The sequence below is a fragment of the Monodelphis domestica genome, chromosome 7, assembly GCF_027887165.1.
Source record: "Monodelphis domestica isolate mMonDom1 chromosome 7, mMonDom1.pri, whole genome shotgun sequence".
In the NCBI taxonomy this organism is placed as follows: domain Eukaryota; kingdom Metazoa; phylum Chordata; class Mammalia; order Didelphimorphia; family Didelphidae; genus Monodelphis; species Monodelphis domestica.
This window is the reverse complement of record NC_077233.1, coordinates 189,495,260-189,515,881: the sequence shown is the minus strand read 5'-3', so window position 1 is coordinate 189,515,881 and position 20,622 is coordinate 189,495,260. Positions and strand designations below refer to the sequence as shown.

Genomic DNA, 20,622 nt, shown 5'->3' with positions numbered 1-20,622 from the left:
AAAAAAGTCTAGATGAGAGATAACTAGATAATCAGAGTGATTGAAGTAGGGATAAACAGATAAGGGGGAGAAGAGACAGATGTGTAAGAAATATAGAAATGGAACGAATATTGTGGAATGGATCTAATTAGCAGCCAACTGGATTTGGAAGTGAGGAAAGAGGAAAAACAAAAAATGAACCTCAGAGCCTAATAGTGGAAGAATGATTTTTGCCATTAATAGAAATAGATTCAGAGGAGGCGGGTGTTTGGGGAGATAGTTAAGTTCAGTTTTTACATGCAGAGTTTGAGATGTCAGGAAGGCATCCCTGTAGGGATGTCCAACAGGTAGATGAAATCCAGTCCAATTGGGGCAGCCAGGTGGCAGAATGGATAGAGCACCAGACCTGGAGTCATGAATTGCATGGAGGGTATCAAGGAAAATCTCAGTGAATTTAATAAAAATATTGTATGCAAAAATGGTTTTTATTCTATTTGTCATGTCTGACTCTGTGACATTTGGAGTTTTTATTTTTTTTGGAAATTTTTATTTAATTAGTTGATTTTAGAATATTTTTTCATGGTTACAAGATTCATGTTCTTTCCATCCCCTACCCCCAACCCCCCTCCCATAGCCGATGATCAATTCCACTGAGTTTTACATGTGTCATTGATAAAGACCTATTTCCATATTCTTGATATTTGTACTAGGGTGATTGTTTAGAGTCTACATCCCTAATCATATCCTCATCGACCCGTGTGATCAGGCAGTTGTTTTTCTTCTGTTTCCTCCTTCCTTCCTTCCTTCCTTCCTTTCCTTCCTTCCTTCCTTCCTTCCTTCCTTTCTTTCTTTCTTTCTTTCTTTCTTCTTTCTTTCTTTCTTTCTTTCTTTCTTTCTTTCTTTCTTCTTTCTTTCTTTCTTTCTTTCTTTCTTTCTTCTCTTTTCTTCTTTCTTTCTTTCTTTCTCTTCTTTCCTTTCTTTCTTTCTTTCTTTCTTTCCTTTCTTTCTTTCTTTCTTTCTTTCTTCTTTCTTCTTCCTTTCTTCCTTTCTTCCTTTCTTCCTTTCTTCCTTTCTTCCCTCCCTTTTGCCTTAGTACCAATTCTAAGGCAGAAGATATGTAATAAGGCCTAGGCAATTGGAATTAAATGACTTGCTCAGGGTCACACAACTAGGAAGTATCTGAGGTCAAATTTGAACCCAGGTCTTCTAGCATTCTATCCACTGTGCTACCTGGCTGCTCTTCCTTTTCTTTAAAGCAAGAGAGATAGGCGAAATGTCCTTTAAAGCCCCTTTCAGGTCAAAGTCTATGTTTTAATGTTCCTATGACTTTCTACTCCCTATCCCTCATTCATTGGTTTCTAATACTATACCATTTGGAATTACTGTATAGTAAAACTATATTTGCCTAGCCTTCCATTCTTCTCTTGCCCACTTACAAATCAATCACTGCATTGAACATGTGGGTGGTGATGCAACAGAAATAAGTCTTTGACCTCAAAGACATTCCTAGGGACACAACCTTGGATGTCTTTTCACTCATAGGCATTGGGTAAGTATTGTTTGGTGATGATTGGTGGATGCTAGACTGCCTTCACAGTCAATCAAAAAAAATGCTGGAGAAATTTTTTGGAAGTCATGCTTTATCCCAGACTGATTCAGACCACATTTTGTTTGTTTCCCAGGTGATCACTGAGACAACATGGCACAGAAAGGTCAGCTCAGTGATGATGAGAAGTTCCTCTTTGTGGACAAAAACTTCATCAATAGCCCAGTGGCCCAGGCTGACTGGACAGCCAAAAAACTAGTATGGGTCCCTTCAGAGAAACAAGGCTTCGAAGCTGCAAGCATCAAAGAGGAGAAAGGGGATGAAGTGATTGTGGAGCTGGCCGAGAATGGCAAGAAAATTACAGTTGGTAAAGATGACATCCAGAAGATGAATCCTCCTAAATTTTCCAAAGTAGAAGACATGGCAGAACTGACCTGCCTCAATGAAGCATCTGTGCTACATAACCTGAGGGAGAGATATTTTTCAGGGCTTATTTATGTAAGTATCCTGGGGAGGGGCTCTCCTTGTCTTAAGACATTCCTCTTTCTAGTCACTTGGGTGGAATTGTATAGCATTTGAGGCTAGCCAAATAGACACCAGGGAGAATCCTAGTGGCTTCCCAAACTTAACAGCCTCAGGTAGCATTATTCAATTCTTACTTCTCTCCATATCTGGATTTCGTTTTATTTATTAAGATACTATATGCTTACTCAGGCTTAGGTACAAGGAAGCCAGTGGTTTTTATTTCTTTTTTTAGAGTCAACAGGCATTTATTAATGCCTGTTTATTAATTAATTACACAACTACTTTGTGTAAGTGGTAAGTGCTGACGATACAAAGAGAGACCAAAAATAGTCCTTAGTCTCAAGGAACTCACAGTCCAATGGGGGAGACAACATGCCAACAATTATGGACAAATATGATATATGCAGGAGAAACTGGAGATAATAATAGAGGGAAGAAATTAAAGAACATTCTGCAACAAAGGTGATCCTGATTTGACTTTGACCACCTGGAGATCAGGCTGTCCTGAGAAATAGCTAAGAGTCAGTCTGGGATCTCCAGAGAATGCCTCTGTATATAATAACTCATATCTAAATGGCATTAGCTTTTAACAAAGCACTTTCCCCACAACAATCTTGTAATGTGGGTAGTATAATTATTATTACTTTCCTATTTTATGCAGAAGGAAATTTAAGCTCAGAAAGGTCATGTCTTGCTTATGATTGATCATACAACTATTTAAGAATGAGAGTCAAGATATAAACCCATATGTCCTGACTTTAGACTCAGTACTCTTTCCACATCATCATATTATCCCGGAGAAAACCCAACCCCCTAAGTCCTTCTGCTCTGCGGACCTACTTGTATCATCAAGAGAGATTAGAGATTAGGTTTCCCCTAGAAGAGGCTAGACTCCAGGGGAGACTATGACTCATGAGGACATTTTCTTCTTAAAGATTGACAGGTACTTTCCAAAGTGAGATGGGTAAATGTCCATGATAATATCCATTAGTCCAATCTTTGTTTCTCCTTTCTCTTCACAAAAGGATGGTCAGACTTCCATTCCAATATCCTCTTTTCCCTTTGTCCCTTAATGGAAGGTCCAATATAGTTTAAAGAAGTTTTCCACAACTAGAGAGCTTCTAGCAAGGTCTGGATGGCCATGAGATAGGATTCAGTTTTTGAGGAGTTGGACTGGGTGATCCTTTCCACCTCTTGAGATTCTATCATTCTATGTGAAAGAGGAATTCTGAGAGAAGAGAAACCAATGTCAGCTGGAATCATTGGAGATGAAACTTGAGTTGGACTTGAAGGATGGTAGTCTTTAGCTTGATGAGAAAGCATTTTCCTTTACATAATTGGTGACTCCATCTTGCCATTCCAGAGTATTTTGTATTTTGTCTGAAGAAAATCATAGATTTGTTTTTGAGGAATATCAAATGATCAATGGAAATTTTGGAAAAGGGTGGGAAGATAATTGCCTTGTCAGGAAGTTCTTTTATAAAAGCACATTAGTCAGGGTCATTGGTGCAGAGAAAACATTTATAGCCCTCCAAACATGAAAAAAATGAGAAGCAAGATTTGGTTCCCATGATCCACAAATCTCCATCAAATGCATGTCCTCTCCATCAGAGGCTTAAGAGGAAAAATTATAGCTCTTTATGAGCTGCTACACTCAAAAACATTACCTGGAATGAAAATAGAGTTGGAAAAATTATGGGTCTTGTACAAAAATGAAGAGATATAAAATACAGCCCCTAAAATATCTCTCCAGCCATGGATGAGAAAGTAATTAAACACCCCAAATTCCTGCTTCGCTTCCCTGGGTAGATTAGATTAAAGCCTTTCAAACCATGCGATGATCTTGCTCTTAGATCATTCCTTTCCAGTTGATTTAATCACTTAATAGAAACTGTTAGCCATGAAGGAGGAAAGAAGGTATAGGTCAAGCCATCTAGCTGCCCCAAAGCAAGAACTCTTCATAAATGGACTTGCAAGATAATACTGCTTCTTGCAGCTAAACTGCCAAGGTGAATCATACTTGACTTTTGATAATGAAAAAACTTTTACCCGTTCTGCAAGGGGAGCTTAGAGCTATGGCCCTTTTGTTAGCATTGGCTGACTCCTTAGACTCTTAACAATGGAACTGACCTTGGGGTTCATCTGGTCAGCGATTCCATTTTAGAAAGAGAATGATGAGAGCTAGGGAGGGCAGTCTTTTGACTCCCAGGCCAGGATTCTTTCTTCTCTTAATAAATTTTTATTGTTCTTTTTTATGTCGCTATTACTTTCCAATAACTTTCCCCCATGTCCCTAAACTCTCTCTCATAACAGAGAAGCCTCTTTAAGCAAAACAAAGCCATGCATGGGCCATGTATGCCACATTCTGTATCCATAGTCTACCATCTTTCTGGTAGGAGGAGGAAGGTATATTTAATAATGTTTTATTATTAGTCCTCTAGAATGAAGCTTAATCTTCCCTACTCCCAAGACATGCTTCCTATCCACTAAACTATTTCACTTCTCCAATCTTTTGCTACCACAAAAATTCTGCTATTAACATTCTTGCATATACCTTTTTCTCTTTCTTTAACCTCCTTATCATATATGCCCAATAGTGGGATGGGTAGGTTAAAGAGTATATAGAATTTAATGACTTTTTGAGGTCTAATTTTTTCTCCTGAAGGGTTGCACTAATTCACAGCTGTACCAACAGTGTATTAGTTTACCTTTCTTCCTGTAATCCACTAAGTGATCATTTTTGTCTTTTGCCAGCTGGTCTAGGGCTTTTCCCACTATACCACGTGGTCATTTAGAGAGCAGTTTTCTTCTCATACTTTCCCTGGGTCAATAAGGCATTCAACAAATATTTACTTAGTGCTCAGTATATGCTCAGAATTCTATTACATGCGGTTAAAAAAGTGAGACCTTGCTTATAAAAGGGTGGAGGAAATATGACCACCCTTAGACCCATTAAAAACAATGAAGTGGTAAGCTGTGAGGAACTGACTATTAGAACTATCGAAAATGGAATGTGATGGGATAATAAGGATAATAAAGTGTCTATTCCTATTGGTCTTTAAATAGAAGCTAGATATCCATCTTTTCTTCCTTCCTTCCTTCCTTCCTTCCTTCCTTCCTTCCTTCCTTCCTTCCTTCCTTCCTTCCTTCCTTCCTTCCTTCCTTCCTTCCTTTCTTTCTTTCTTTCTTTCTTTCTTTCTTTCTTTCTTTTGATTGAGTATAATTGGGACTAGATGACCTCTGAGACTTTCTCCTGACTCTAAAATTCTCTCACATAATCATTAGGACAGTTCAGAGGAAGAGTTCAAAAGTAAATTGGAAATAAGATTCCTGAAAAAAAAAAAAAGGTAGGGCTTGAACAGGTCTTGAAAGATAGGCAGTCTTTTCAGAGGCGGAGAAAGGAGGTTCATTTTTGGAAGAGAGTAGCAGCATGAAGAAAGACTTGGGCATTCTTAATCTTTGGACTCTATATTTCTCCCCCAAGATTGAATTCCTCAGGAAACACAAGAAAACTTTCTTTCAGTTCTTTTTTTTTTCTGGTTGAGGGGGGTAGAAGTGGGGAAAGAAATGCCTTTCTCCCAAGACACTTGCCAGGAGAACTGAGCGTCCTGAGCAAGAATTGACTTTGCCATTTTGGGACTGTGTGTCTTCCCAGCATGGCAGGGAAGCGAAGGTGTCATGAATAGGACCATCAGTGGGAGCTGGCTCCTGCCTCCTGCCGAGGGCAACAGGACCAGCCAGCTGGTTCTCCTAACAGATATGTCTCTGGGGTTTGTTGGCTGACTATATAAAGTGCCCAGGGAAACTTGAACTTCTTCCTAATATGGTCACAAAAGGGAAATCCTTGGGATGATGTTTGAAACCTGCCCATGGCAAGGTGCCCACTCAAATGCCTGCCAGAACAAGCAACCCTTGGAGGTAGGAAGGACATGGCAGCCAGCTTAAGTCCTGGTGTAGACACAGAAGAAGTGGATTGTATGAGGGAAAGGGGAGATGAGAGCTTGATCTAACTACTATTGTAACCTAATCAAAAGAAATCCAAGTGAATTTACCCAATGATAGTATCCTAGCCAGATTTTATTTAAAGGGGGAAAAAAAGAGGAATAGCCCTGAACTAGACTTGTTGCAACCTGCACTATTATTCTCTTAGATTCACATCAAATTAGGAGTGGTTATCAAGTGTCCACTGTGTGCTCAGCACTCTGCCAAGTGCTAGGGAGGCAGGAGAGAAAAAGAAGGAATAGACAAGCCCCTCTGCCCTTGTAGGCTTGTGATCTTAGGGGGAAACAAGATTCATGCATGTGAAACAGCTGGGGAAGAACACAACACGAGGCACTGTATAATCAGTGATGATTATCTAGTATGGAGGCCATGTTCCACAACAATCCACGAAAGGGGAAAAAACATTGTCAGCTATTAGGGAAAGAAAGGGACAGGAAGTGTAGACTCAGGCTCAGCCCAGGAGGACAGATGGAATTTGGTTCATTTTTTAGAAAAGTGGCTGCTGAGACCATGGCTGGATGTCCCCTCTCATTCCTTGACAGATCCAGACAGCCTCAAACAACCAATCACTGGCCAGCTTTGTACTCTCTTAGGGAAAATGGAGAATGGAATAAGTATTTATATAGCACTTGCTGTGTACCAGACATTGTGCTAAGTATTTTTACAAATATCTCATGTGATCCTCCTAACAATCTTGTGAGAAAAGTGCTATTATTAACCATCCTTGTTTTATAATTAAGGAAACTGAGACAAACAGAGATTAAGTGACTTGCCCAGGGTCACAAAACTAGGGGGTTTTGTGATACCCCCTAGTATCCAAAGTTTCTTTTGAACACAGATTTCTTTCTTTCTTTCTTTCTTTCTTTCTTTCTTTCTTTCTTTCTTTCTTTCTTTCTTTCTTTCTTTCTTTCTTTCTTTCTTTCTTTCTACCCAGGACCTCCCTTCTCTAGGCATGGCTCTCCATCCACTGAGCCACCCAGCTGCCCCCTGAATTCAGGTCTTTCTGACTCCAGACCCAGAGTTTTGTCCCCTGATCTACCAGCTTCCTAAAGAGAACAAAAAACCAAATATCTAGAAATTCTTCTCACTGGCATCATAAACTTTTATCTGAACTGTTTCCAAGAGGTCATCTAAGCCATTAAGTCTTATATTGTCATCATCCCTATTCTCCCCAGTGAGAGAATGAAGACCTCAGGGGATTCTGCCAGGTCATAAATGAATGCTAAGGCCACCCTACCCTGGCACATTTTTGAGATCATTCCTCTGGCATCAGTGTAATGCAACACATAGACATCTTTACCAAATGGAGGAATGGAAGAGAATTCTTTGGTTTTCAGACACATCATTTAATTCCCTAGATAGGCAGTGTGTAGCCTAAAGGCTAAACAATGTATCTGAGAATCAGATAATCATGACTTCATAGAACATTAGAGTTGGAAATGACATGATGGATCGTTTGACTGATGAGGAAACTGAGTAACTTATACAAGGTCACCCAGTGAGGGTCAGAACAAGCACTCAAACTTATGCCTATCAAGCCCTTAGGCTTGGTTTTCTAGATTGGCTCAATCAATGAGCAGTCCAAAAACATTTATTAAATGCCTCCTTCATGCCGATCATGAAGCTAGGTAGGCTTTGGGGAGATACTAATAGTAATAGCTAGCATTTGTGTGATGTTCTAATGTTTTCAGACTCCCTTACAAATTTGATCCTCACAACAATCCTGAAAGATAGATGCTATTATTATCCCAATTTTACAGATGAGGAAATCAAGGCACACAGAGGTTAAGTGATTTGCCTGTGGTCATATAACTACTGACTGAGATCAGAAATGAACACAGATTATCCTGACTCCAGAACTACTTCTCTATTCACTGGGCTACCTAGTTACCTCTACAAAGTTTTGATCAGAAATGAGCTCTATGGATCCTGGCTTTGAGGACTTGCAGGTCTAGGGGAGAGAGAAAATCCCCAAATATATCTATAATATGCAATATTACATAACTGTGTATATGTATAATGTAGGTATAAACAACTGTGTGTGCATATATGCAATGCACATATATATACTTATACAGCTGTCTACATATATAATATATATAAATAGATATAAATATAAAAATAATATATATGAATATAAAAAATAAATATATATAAATAAAAATTTAAATAAATATATATAAATAAATATATATAAATTTAAATAAATATATATAAATAAATATATATATATAAATAAAAAATAGTGCCATGTACGGGGAAAAGAGAAGACTTTCTAGAGAATGTGGCATTTTAGTTGAACTTTTAACAACAGGTAAAAATTCAACAGGAGAAGATAAGGGGAGACCAGATGGTGAGTAAATAGTAAGTGAAACAGAGGTATAAGAGGACAAAGCATCTTTCAGAGACAGAAAGCTGAGCATAAAATAGTATGTGGAAAGGAATAATGTGAGAGATATGTTTTAGAAGGCCTTGAAGATTGGGCAAAGGAGATTAGGCTTTACTTAGGAAGTAACAGGGATCCCCTGAAGATTTCATGACTGGTTTTAGGATCACAACTTACTGTATGACTTTATGGAAGTCATTCACCTTCTTTGTTAACTGGTTTTCCCAGTCTCTAACATGGGAATTATAGTATCATCTAACTCTCCTCCACTTACCTCCTAATGGTGTTGGGAAATGGGATGACAACTTCAGAAATGAAGTCACTATGGTAACAGGAGGCAGAGAATAACCCTGTTCATTATTACCTGGATTCAGACATATGACAGGCCACATCCTATCTCTTGAAACATTAACCAACATATATAGTAAAAGACAGATGATAGTCAATCAATCAGTCAATATTTAAGTGCCTAGCACTGTGCTAAGGGACAGAGATATAAGGAAGGCCAAAAAAGATAGTCCCTGTCCTCCAGAAGCATGCCATCAATAAGCCTTTATTCCTTGATCTATCAAGTTGATTTAAGTCTCGCCATTTTGAAATTATTATAGGGGGCAGCTGGGTGGCTCAGTGGATTGAGAGCTAGGCCCAGAAATGGGAGGTCCTGGGCTCAAATGTGACTTCAGATACTTCCTAGCTGTGTGACCCTGGGCAAGTCGCTTAACCCCCATTGCTTAGCCTCATGGTGGCAAACCTATGGCACACATGCCAGAAGGGGCACTTAGAGCCCTCTCTGTGAGCACATGCTGTTGCCCTAGCACAGAGTTTGCTAGTAGAAAACCAGAGGGATGCTGGGCTGGGCTCTCCAAACACCCCTAAAGATATTTCTCGCATCACCCACCACCCTAAAAGGTTCCCTATCACTGGCCTAACCCTTACCACTCTTCTACCTTGGAACCAATACACAGTATGGATTCTAAAAAGGAAGGGAACGGTTTTAGAAAAAAAAAAAGAAAAGAAATTGTTGTTATAGAAGGCTTTCCAGTACGCTGATAGAATTTAGCTGCTTGTTCTTATTTTTTGTGAAAATCTCGGAGTAAGCACAGGTCTGTAATTTCCATTTGACAGACTTATTCGGGCCTGTTCTGTGTCGTGGTCAATCCCTATAAATACCTGCCCATTTATTCAGAGAAGATTATCGACATGTACAAAGGAAAGAAGAGGCACGAGATGCCACCCCACATCTACGCCATTGCAGACACAGCCTACAGGAGTATGCTACAAGGTAAGCCTTGGATTCCTTGCCTTCCACGGCCTCCGGACCTCCTCTCCAGGCTGAGCTTGGGGGGGGGGACCTCAGGTGGGGTGACAGGAGGAAGGCGGAACAGGGGGAGAGGAGGCCGGGGGAGGTTCTCTACGGGGAGATTTATCGCTCCCCTCGCCTGCCTCTCAGAGCCACACAGGCTTCTCCTGGCTGGGGCAGGGAATTCTTTGGCAGGCAGAGAGGGTCCCTGAATGTTGTGACTGAAAAAGGGAAAAACCAACTCTGAGCTCCCTCATAAGGCAGCCTTCCACGTGAGGAGGCCTAAAGGGCCCGAGTGGGAGGGGGAATGGGTTGGGGAACAAATAGCTTTGGCAAATACGGGCATAGACAAGTGCTGGGAGCCAGCTCTTGGGTCCTCACGAGAATGCCGTTGTGACCTCCTGGCTCTGCCTGCTGGGCCTTTTTTTTTGGGTGGGCCTTGAGTGTGGAGGGCTTGGCACAGACCCCCTTCTCCTTGGACAGAGGTCAGGGATCTCTTCCACTTTTCAGAGCCTCCAATCTCCCCTTCCTCCTCTGCAGAGCTAAGCTTTACCTCAGTCAAGTGCTTTGCTGGCTGCATTAAAAAAAAAAAAGACTATCATATTCCAATGGGAATGAATGAATTTAGATAGATAATGTATTTATTAAGGGCAGCTAGGGAACAGAGTGGATAGAGGACTGGACCTGGAGTCAGGAAGATTCATCTGACCCCAGACACTTACTAGTTGTATGACCCTGGGCAAGTCACTTAGCCCTGCCTGCCTCAGTTTCCTCATCTATAAAATGAGTTGGAAAAGTAAGTGGCAAACCCTTCCAGTATCTTTGTCAAGAAAACCCAAATGGGGTCACAAAGACTCAGACATGAATAATCAACTAAACAACAAAAATAACTTATTCAAAGCTTAATAAACCCAGGCATCGCACTCCTCTAAGACTTCTGGGTGTTATTGGTGGGAGCTTGTGCTGTGTGTGGTAGATAACAGGAAGAAGAAGTGCTTTTCCCGAATGTAACTACTGTCTTTGGACTCAGTCTTTGGTCTTACATGTCCTTAAACCTGGGACAGGGAGGCAGTAGCAAGAAATCCATTCTGGTGTTGCCCAGAGGAAAATGTTGTGTATAAGTAACTAGAGGACCAAAGGTGAAAGGGGATAATTTGGGTTCTGTTGCAGTGGGGTTTGTGTGTGTATGTATGTGTTTTTAAATAACTTGTACCTTCCACCTTAGAATGAAAACTGTATTGGTTTCAAGGCAGAAGAGTGGTACGGGCTAGGCAATGAGGGTTAAGTGACTTGTCCAGGGTCACACAGCTAGGAAGTGTCTGAGGCCAGATTTGAACCTAAGACCTCCCATCTCTAGACATGGCTTTCAATCCACTGAGGCACCCAGTTGCCCCTAGGGTGTGTGTGTGTGTGTGTGTGTGAGAGAGAGAGAGAGAGAGAGAGTGAGAATGGGGAGGTGGAAGGATGACCTTACCTCCTGGAAAATCCATCTTGTGAGGCCTGGCCTCTTAAGAAGTGGGTCCCACCAGTTTTGTGGAGCTCATCCCATCCTGCAGGAGTTCAGAAGAATGGAAGAGCCATTGTTATTGAATGCTGGGGTCAGGGTCCAGCCTCACTCTCGACTCCAGGGTTCTCGACAGGTGGTGAATGATCAGTCAAAATAAATAAAATAAAATAAATAACAAACGGAAGACAGCTTAATCATTATGGCCATGGGACTGCTTTGCACCTAACAGCTGCTCCGCCATTCCCAGGCTTGGTTTTTATTTTTATACCCATTTTCTTGGCAGGCAGATTACATTACCTAACACACATGTTCAGAGAGAGATAATTGGAAAAGTGATACATTAACTTTTAACAAATCACTTGATTAACATTCTATATTTTTGTATTGTGATTACAGACACAATACAAGATAAATGATTTCATCACAGGTGGCTTTACTGATTTGTGTAATTGAGTCACTGAGGCATATCGAAGCTTAGTGTACCTGTACTGTACCTGTACATATCATATGGGTCTCTATGATTGATTTGTGTTCTGGCTTCATGAGAAAGTTTTGGGCTTGGCCTGTAGCTACGATTTTGCTGGGAATTATGTACCTAAGTAAAAGTTAACCCATAATAGTTTTGGGATTGGGTTTGAGGGTCTGATCTTTTGGTGATGTTTTAGAAAATTAGGGTACAGGTATTTTGCTCCTGCATTATTTCTTTTAAGACTAGGGGGAATAATAATCATGCCAATTCATAGGTAAGGGGCATTGATGAAAGAAGTCATGCAAGGGGGATAGAGTGGGCAGTCACATCTCACCAAGGACCACTCTGTGGTCTTCCCAGCTACCACGTGTGACTCTGTCAAGGTGTCATGGTCTGATGGCCCCCAACAATTGAAAAATGAAGCAAAACCACAAGGAATGTTGACCCAAGGATATTGGCACTACTTAGGAGACTTGACTATTATTTTTGCATATGCTATGGCTGGGGGAAGGCTAAGGGGAAATGTTGCAGCCCAAATTTTTGTATTATTTTTTTCTATGTTCCATCTCACAAGGAAAGTCTTTAAAGATAAGAATGCTTATATGGTGAGAGATGGTCAGAGGAGGTGGGGGGTTGTTTGATACTGAGTCACTCAATCAATCAATGAACCAGTAAATATTATTACCCTGCTACAGGATGAGTAGTCCTATGTTAAGCACTATGGGAAATCCAATCCCAATTTTTAAAGGAATTGATGGTCTGATATATTGAGAACTTTCTGAATTAGAACAGTAGAAGACAGTATGGTGCAGAAGACCCCAAATGCTATAATATTTGAAGAGAGGAAGATCAGTGAAGGAAGGACGTCTTCCTGAAGAAAGTGGGCTTTAATCTGTCCTTTATATCAAGTAGATCTCTGTGGAAAGGATCAGAAAAGCTAATAATGTGAGCAAAGGCATGGGTGAAGAAAAGAACATTGGGTGGGAACTCATGGAGTATAGTAAGAAGAATTGCCCAGAATATTAAGTTTGTGTTAAGAATATGGTGGCCACTGATAAACCACACCAGGGAGCTAGGTGGGAGAAGCAAGGAGTGGAGAAGAAAACTCCCCAGACCAGGATTCATCTCATCCTTCAAGAATAGAGATTTAGCCTCTGAAGTGTGTGGTCACTGAACTTCTAGGACTGACAAGAAAACATGAGTTACTTTTGATGGGGGAAGGGCAGGAAGTCTCTGGCAGATGCACAGGACTCCCACCCCAGGAACCTGGGAGCGCAGGCGGGTGGCAGACATGTGCCAGCATTTTTTCTCCAGTTTGTTCTTTTGAGATCTCAGGGGCATAGGGGTTGGGAAATTGGAGTTAAGAGAATTAATACAATAAATATGATGAAAGCACAATTAGCCTTCAGTCCTTCTGGGTACTTTCTTCCCCCTGTTGTCCCTGAGTCCCAGGAGGCAGGAAGGCAGATAAGATTACACTCTGACTGTGGAAAGGAAACTTGAATATTTTTCAACAGTCCCTGTACTAAGTGCCAACAATAAATATCTTTTCTCACCCAATTACAGTCAAACCAATATAGCCACTCTTCAAAAAAAAAAAAAGAAAAGAAAAGAAAAGAAAAAAGATAGACTTCATAAGCCAGTAATTTATCCCTTTTTGATCTCCATAAACTTAGGTATATTGATTTCCCAGTTAGAAAAGGATCATATCTCTCTCCCTCTCCTTCCCTCTCTTTCTCCCTCCTTCCCCCCTCTCTCTTTCTCCTTTTCTCCTCCATCTCTCCTCTCTCCTCCCTCCCTCCCTCCTCTCTCTCTCTCTCTCTCTCTCTCTCTCTCTCTCTCTCTCTCTCTCTCTGTGTCTCTCCCTTCTCTCCCCCTCTCTCTCCTTTTCTCCTCCCTCTCTCCTCTCTTTCTCCTTCCTCTTTTTCTTTCTCTCCCCCTCTCCCCCTCCTTCCCTCTCTCCCTCTCTCCCTCCCTCCTTCCTTCTCTGTCTCTTTCTCCTTTTCTCCTCCCTCTCTCCTCTTTCTCTCCCTCTCTTTCTCTCTCTGCCTCACTCACCCCTTCCTCCCTCATCCTTACTCTACTCTTTTTCCTCCTCCCCCATTCCTTTTGCTTAACCTAGATGAGAGTGGATCCTGTCACAGGGCATTAGAATCTCTTCATTTTCCTGATCTTGTTGTGAAAGCAATAGATGGATGAGGTCACTGCTAGTAATGGTAAACTTGTGAATGCAGCTGCTTTATTAACCCCCTGGTAAACTCAGGGAGATCAAATTCACTTCAACAAATATTTATTAAATAGTGACATGTGCTGGAAGATATGCAAAGGGATGCCAAACACTGTGCTAGGCACTGGAACATATACAAAGTGATGCCCTCCCAGCCCAATCACCAGAGAAGCAGCATGCATGCTATAGGAGAAAATCAGCAGATCTGGGCTTATATGTCACTTCTGATGCTTACTGCCTGTGACCTTAGAGCTTCTCTGAGCCTCAGTTTCTTTATCTGTAAAATGACAGACCTGCAGTTCTTAATCTAGAATTTGTGAACTTAAAAAAAATACATTTTGATGGCTATTTCCAATATAATCAGTTTCCTTGCTAATTATATGGATTTGGTTTTATATATTCAGAAATATTACCCTGAGAAGAGGTCCATAGACTTTCATAGACCCACCAGAGGAGTCCAAAAACCAAAAAGGCTAAGAATGGCTGGAGTAGAGTACCTTCAAACTCTAGATCTGTTATTCTCTAATAGTACAGTTTACTGAATACAGTGGTGGAGCTAGCTAGTGTCACAGATAGAGTGCTATATCTGAAGTCAGGAAGATCTGAGTGCAAATCTAACCTTAGATACCTACTAGCTGTGGGACGAACCCTGGGCAAACCACTTAGCTCCTGTATGCCTCAGTTTCCTCATCTGTAAAATGTGGGTAATAATAGTACTTACCTACTATGAGTATCAAATAAGATAATATTTGTAAAATGCTTTGCAAATCTTAAAGTGATATGTAATTATTATTGTTATTATTTACAAGCTATCTTCTCCAAAAGAATATAATCTTTTAATGGAAGAGAGTTTAATTCTTTCTCTTGTTTCTCCAGCACCTATCTAGCTTAATACCTGGCATGTAGTTTGTTGATTGATTCATGATCAAGTGTAGAGTGGAATCTGAGTCTCCTGATTCCTAGTTCCCTATGCTGAAACCACTTTGCCTCCTTATTAATTTGGATTTGGTCATTGGAGATTTGTTGTGCTGTGTTGGGCATTGCCTAGATCCTTTGAGGGAGCCATGATCTCATGGGTGTAGGCACTCCTGCTGTCGATGCTAATGGAAAACTCTCCTCCTCCTTCTCATCCTCTGTCATTCCAATGACATACGTATTTCTCTAGAAATTCTCCATGGAAGATTCCCCCCTGTTTCAAAGGCCAGCATCTCCATTCTACAGATGAGGTAGTTGAGGTTGAAACAAATTAAAGGTGGGGGAGGCAGCTAGATGGCTCTGTAGATAGAAGACAGAAGACCAGGTCTAGAGATGGGAGGTCCTAGCTTCAACCTCAGATACTTCCTAGCTGTGTGACCCTGGGCAAGTCACTTAACTCCCATTGTCTAGCCCTTTTAGCTTTTTTTTTTTGACTGGGAATCAATATATAGTGTTGATTCTAAGATAGAAAGTAAGGGTTTAAAAATATAAAGTTTAGCTAAAGCATGGCCCCTGCATCATGAAATCTAAAGTCTATTAGGGGAATACTATAAGAACTCATGTAACTATTTTTGTTCAGTTGTTTCAGTCACGTCCAATTCTTCATGATTCTGTTTTTTTTTTAAAAAATTTATTTTTGGCAAAGATACTTGAGTGGTTTGTCATTTCCATTTCCAACTCACTTTACAAATGAGGAAACTGAGGCAAACAGAGGTTAAGAGACTTGATCAGGGTCACACAGCTATTAAGTGTCTGAGGCTGGATTTGAATCCAGGTCTTCCTGACTCCAAGTCCAGTCCTTTATTCTTTAGCTACTGTGCTACCTAGTTTCCCTAAGTAAACATAATCAAATAAAATATTGCCTGAGAAGTGGCATAATAGATCTGGACTCAGGGTCAAATTCTGCCTCTGTCAGAAAATAGATTCATATTTAGAGAGGATGAGTCTGGCAATGGCATGAAGGCTGGAAGACCTTTTGGAAGTCTGTTGGAAGGTTATAGTTCAGTCATCTGACCCTGTTCTTTGTGACCCTGTGGATCATGACACCCACTGCTGTCCATGTGTTTTGCTTGGCAAATATAATAGAGTGGTTTGCCATTTTCTTCTCTGGTTCATTTTTATAGATGAAGAAAATGAGGCAAACAGAGGTTAAGTGATTTGCTCAGGGTCACACAGCTAGTAAGTGTCTAAGGTGAAATTTGAACCCAGGTCTTCTTGACTCCAGGTGCAGCCTTCTATCATGGAGCTGCCTAGCTGCTTCTGTTGTAATATTTTTAAATGGGTGGTAACTGGGGGAGTGAGGTGGTACAATAAATAGAGTTCCAGTCCTGGAGTCAAGAAGATCTGAGTCTGAATCTGGCCTCAGACACTTACTAAATGGGCAAGTTGCAGAACCTTTCCTTGCCTCAGTTTCCCCATCTGTAAAATGGGGTTAAAAGAGCACCTACCTCCCAGGGTTATGGTGAAGATCAAATGAGAGAATAAATCTAAAGGTTTTAGCACATAGTATATATAGCAGGTGCTAAAAAATTGTTAGTTATCATCATCATTGTAACTAGGATGGTGGGAGTAGAGAAATTCCCCAGATGAGTGGCTGAGACTGAGAGGCTAGGATTGGAGATGCTGATTTGGGAGTCATCAGCATGCAGGTGGTAGATGAAGCCATGTGTAAGAAAACCCCAAAAGGGGTCCTGAGGAGTCAGATATGACCAAAATGACTCAACAACAGCACAACCAACAAGAGTGGACAGCAATTGCTGCTAGTGGGGCCTTTGGACTACAAAACCAAAGTACTTTCAAACTGACCCACCAGGACTAGAGATGGGAGATTCTGGGTTCAAATCTGGCCTTAGATACTTCCTAGCTGTGTGACCCTGGGCAAGTCACTCTAGGCATACTCTCATTGCCTAGTCCTTATTATTCTTCTGCTTTGGAACTAATACAAAGTAAGGGTTAAAAAAAATGATCCACTTCCCTCTTCCCATCCCAAACCCTGGGCTGATCTAGATATAGTTTCCTTTGCCAAGTAGCCTATTGGAAAAGTGGATAGGAGCTATCTTTCCTGCTTCAGGAGGAAGATGCCCAAGGAACAGGACCTGGGGGATGAGTTGGGACAGAAGTGAGGACATGGTGGAGTCTCAAGGCATGCAGAGTAAGAATTTCATTGCAGAAGGGAGGAATCATTCCTTTTAGGATGTTGAGAACTGAAGTACACCTGCTGGCTTCATGTTGGTTCCAGCTTTGCCCACTTAACTTCTTCCTTTTTTTAAAAAAACCCTTACCCTTTGTCTTGGAATCAATATTAGTGCCAAGGCAGAAGAGTGGTAAGGGCTAGGCAATGGGGGTTAAGTGACTTGTCTGAGGGCACTGGGCCACCCAACTGCCTCTCCCCAACACCTACACCTAACTTCTTTGGATCTTAACTGCTTCATCTATATAAAGGAGGTGTTGGAGCAGATCATCGCAAAGATCTCTGGTGTCTCTCAGTCTAAGGTCCTATAAAATGCAATGGATTGAGTAGATTTCCCGTGCCCCAGGAAATGAGAGCCCAAGGCTGGGTGGTGTCCCTCCCCTAAACAGATTTGTGGAATTGAATTCAACTTTGTCTCAATTTTAAGAGAGCTTTGGCCAGCCTTTCCTTAGCCCCGCCTCTCTCCAGCCACTCACTTCTTTTGCCCTTATTATTTTTTAAAGCCTATGGAGCTTCTTTGGGGTTTGAGTAATGCTTTTTGAGGCTCCACCCAATCCCACCAAACTCGCGGTTCCTCAGCAAACTACAGTAACGTCTTACCGTCCAAATGCAAATCTCCCTCTCAGCCCCCAAGGAAACGCCTTGGCCCTTCTGGGTTCCACAGAAAATGACAGGATCACAGATTTGGACTTGGAAAGGCCCTCAGACATCACTTAGTCCGCTCCCTCTTTGTATACGTGAAGAAACGGAGTCCCGAGGATACTGTCACTTTCCCGTGGTCCCACAGTCGTGCGGGCAGCGGGGTTTGAGCCTGGGTCCTCTGACTCCAAATCCCGACAATCTCTTTCTTCCGTATCATACCGGCACTACTCTGTCCCCTCCCCCCAAGAATCCCCACTAGGCTCTCTAGGGACAAGATCTTCAGTAGAACCTGTGTGGGCAGCCACAGGCAGAGGCAGCAGCTATGGCTGTATACTCGGTCACATATACCCCAAGATAAATATTTAGGTTCCTGTATATCTGAGGAGGAATAAGATGTATGCTACATATACAGACTACGTAAATAGACTTGTACCCGCAAGACTCAGTCGGAAGTTCTGCCTCTCGCTGTTTATTTCTTGGCAGTATGCCTCTACCCCTGAGAATAGAACGTGGACTTTTTTCCTCTGAAAAAGGGAATGGCGATACCATCTCAATGGCCCACTAGCATGCTCGTTACTGTGCTTGGTCACCAAATTGCTTGAATCCCCAAAACTAGGTGAGAGTGTATTAAAGTCTCAGTGAATCTATAATCAGCCAGGAGTTTTCCACACATCGAAACCCATTTCCTCTGCATTAATTCGCACTCCAACTGGCTGCTAGGTTTATTTGTTTGATGTATAATGGTCCTGGCCCAAAATAAAAAATATGGATATATTAAGCGATAGTTTAGAAATGAGAACATGTTTTTTTTTTTTTAATTTGGTCAATTTCAAACATTATTCCTTGGTATTCTATTCTTCCCCCCCAAAGTCTATGCGCAATTCCACCGGGTATTGCATGTGTCATTCATCAGAAGCCATTTCTACGTTGTTGGTATTTGCACTAGGATGGAGAACACGGGTTTTAAAACCCAGGACAACTTGATAGAAATGAGCAAGTTTGAACAAATGGAAAGTAGGTCTTCGGTTCAAATATGGATCAGACACTTCTTAATTGGGCAAGTCAGCCTTGGAATCTTAGAATTGATTCTGAGATTGAAGGTAAGGGTTTTTCATCAACAAATAGAAAATGACTAACACAGGCAACACGGAGGGCTTTATACATTTTTATTTAACTGACTGCATTTTAGTCACCGTAATATCGTCTCTCCAGATTAAAAAAAATAGTACAATATTTTCAATTTGCATTTTTTGTATGTTTCTTTGGAAATAATCATTACAATAAACTAACATTTATATAGCAACTACTCAGTGCCAGGCACTGTGCTAAATGTAAATAGTGCTAGGCACTTTATAATTGTGATCTCATTTGATCTGCACAATAACCCTGGGAGGCAGGTGTTATTTATTATCCTCATTTTACAGAGGAAACCGAAATAAATAGTGGAGTAAGTCTTTGCAGCCAGATTTGAACTTGGATCCTTTTGAATGTTTTTTCTTTTTTGTTGTTGTCTGACTCTTTGTGGCCCCACTTGGGGGTTTCTGGGCAAAGATACTAGAGTGGTCTGCCATTTCCTTCTTCAGCTCATTTTACAGTTGAGGAAACTAAGACAAACAGGGTAAAGTGCCTTGTCCAGAATCACACATCTAGAAAGTGTCTGAGGCCAGATTCAGACTCAGGTCTTTCTGACTCCAGGCCAGAAGCTTTATCTTCCCATGCCTGTTTCATTTCCTCCAGTTATATCAGTAATCTAGCAATGGCTTGAATTTGGAGTTTGGGTTTGAATTTTACAGTATGGCTTTGGGCAAATCTATTCACCTCTGTGCCTCAGTTTCTCTTACCTGTAAAAAGTTGTTCATAAGACTTGTACTGACAACTTCCTGGGGTTATTGTTACAGAGAATCCATTGTAAGTCTTAGAATGTTGCAGAAATGCCAAACTGTTACTACTCTTATTAATTATTATTTATTATCACTAGCTAATGCTAGACGCTGCCAATATTGTGATTATGACTGAATCCTGCTGTTGCAGAACACATGAAGGAGTTTGGAACAGGAGAAATATGTAACAGTATAACTGTCTGCCCACAGGCTACTTGTGGAGACATAATATACACTGTTGGAGAATGTTGACGAACATTTACAAGACAGTATACATTTCCTATCCTAAAGGCTTTCGGTTTGGGAGTGTTGATTGACTGGTAATGTGAAAGAGGGGTCAGGCATGTTCTGTCTGGCTCCAGAGGGCAGAAGTTAGAGCCACTGGGTGATGGTTACAAATCACTATAAGGAAACACTTCCTAATAATTCAAGTTGTCCATATAAGAGCTACCCTATAATGGAAATCTTCGTATAGAGGTTGTATAACTTGTCAGCAGTGTTGTAGGAAAGGGATAGAGGTTGGAGTAGATGATCCCTAAACCATGGGGTCCTATAATTTATTTTATTTATTCATTTTTAACCCCTTACCTTCCATCTTAAAATGAATACTGTGTATTGGATCCAAGGCAGAAAAGTGGTAAGGGCTAGGCATTGGGGAGTAAGTGACTTGTCCAGGGTCACACAGATGGGAAATATCTGAAGTCAAATTTGAACCCAGGACTTTATTAAGCCTGGCCCTCGATCCATTGAGCCACCTAGCTGTCCCCAGATATGATACTTTTATAATTGAGACCTTAGAATTCTTCTAGTCTAGGGATACTTAATTAGAGGTTGGAGACTCCCCACCCCCAAAAGGCCTCTACATAGTTGTTAGGGAATTGTGAGTCTTGGATGGGGGAAAAATACATCTTTATTTTCATTAAAAAATAACTGAAATATTAAAATTAATTTATTTTATTTATCTATTATATTATAATATTTATTATAAAATTA

The 20,622-nt window shown here is 41.0% G+C and overlaps 1 protein-coding gene across 3 annotated transcripts in view; it reads left to right on the top strand.

Moving 5' to 3' along the window:
• The window catches only part of MYH11 (myosin heavy chain 11), a 134,361-nt gene that overhangs the window by 20,360 nt on the left and 93,379 nt on the right, over nt 1-20,622 (top strand). For all 3 annotated transcript variants that reach the window (XM_001366001.5, XM_001365941.5, XM_007498607.3), the window contains exons 2-3: nt 1,662-2,023; nt 9,564-9,720. In XM_001366001.5, the coding sequence (XP_001366038.1) occupies nt 1,679-2,023; nt 9,564-9,720 (502 nt within the window). In that variant the 5' untranslated portion in view covers nt 1,662-1,678. The remainder of the gene's footprint in view (nt 1-1,661; nt 2,024-9,563; nt 9,721-20,622) is intronic.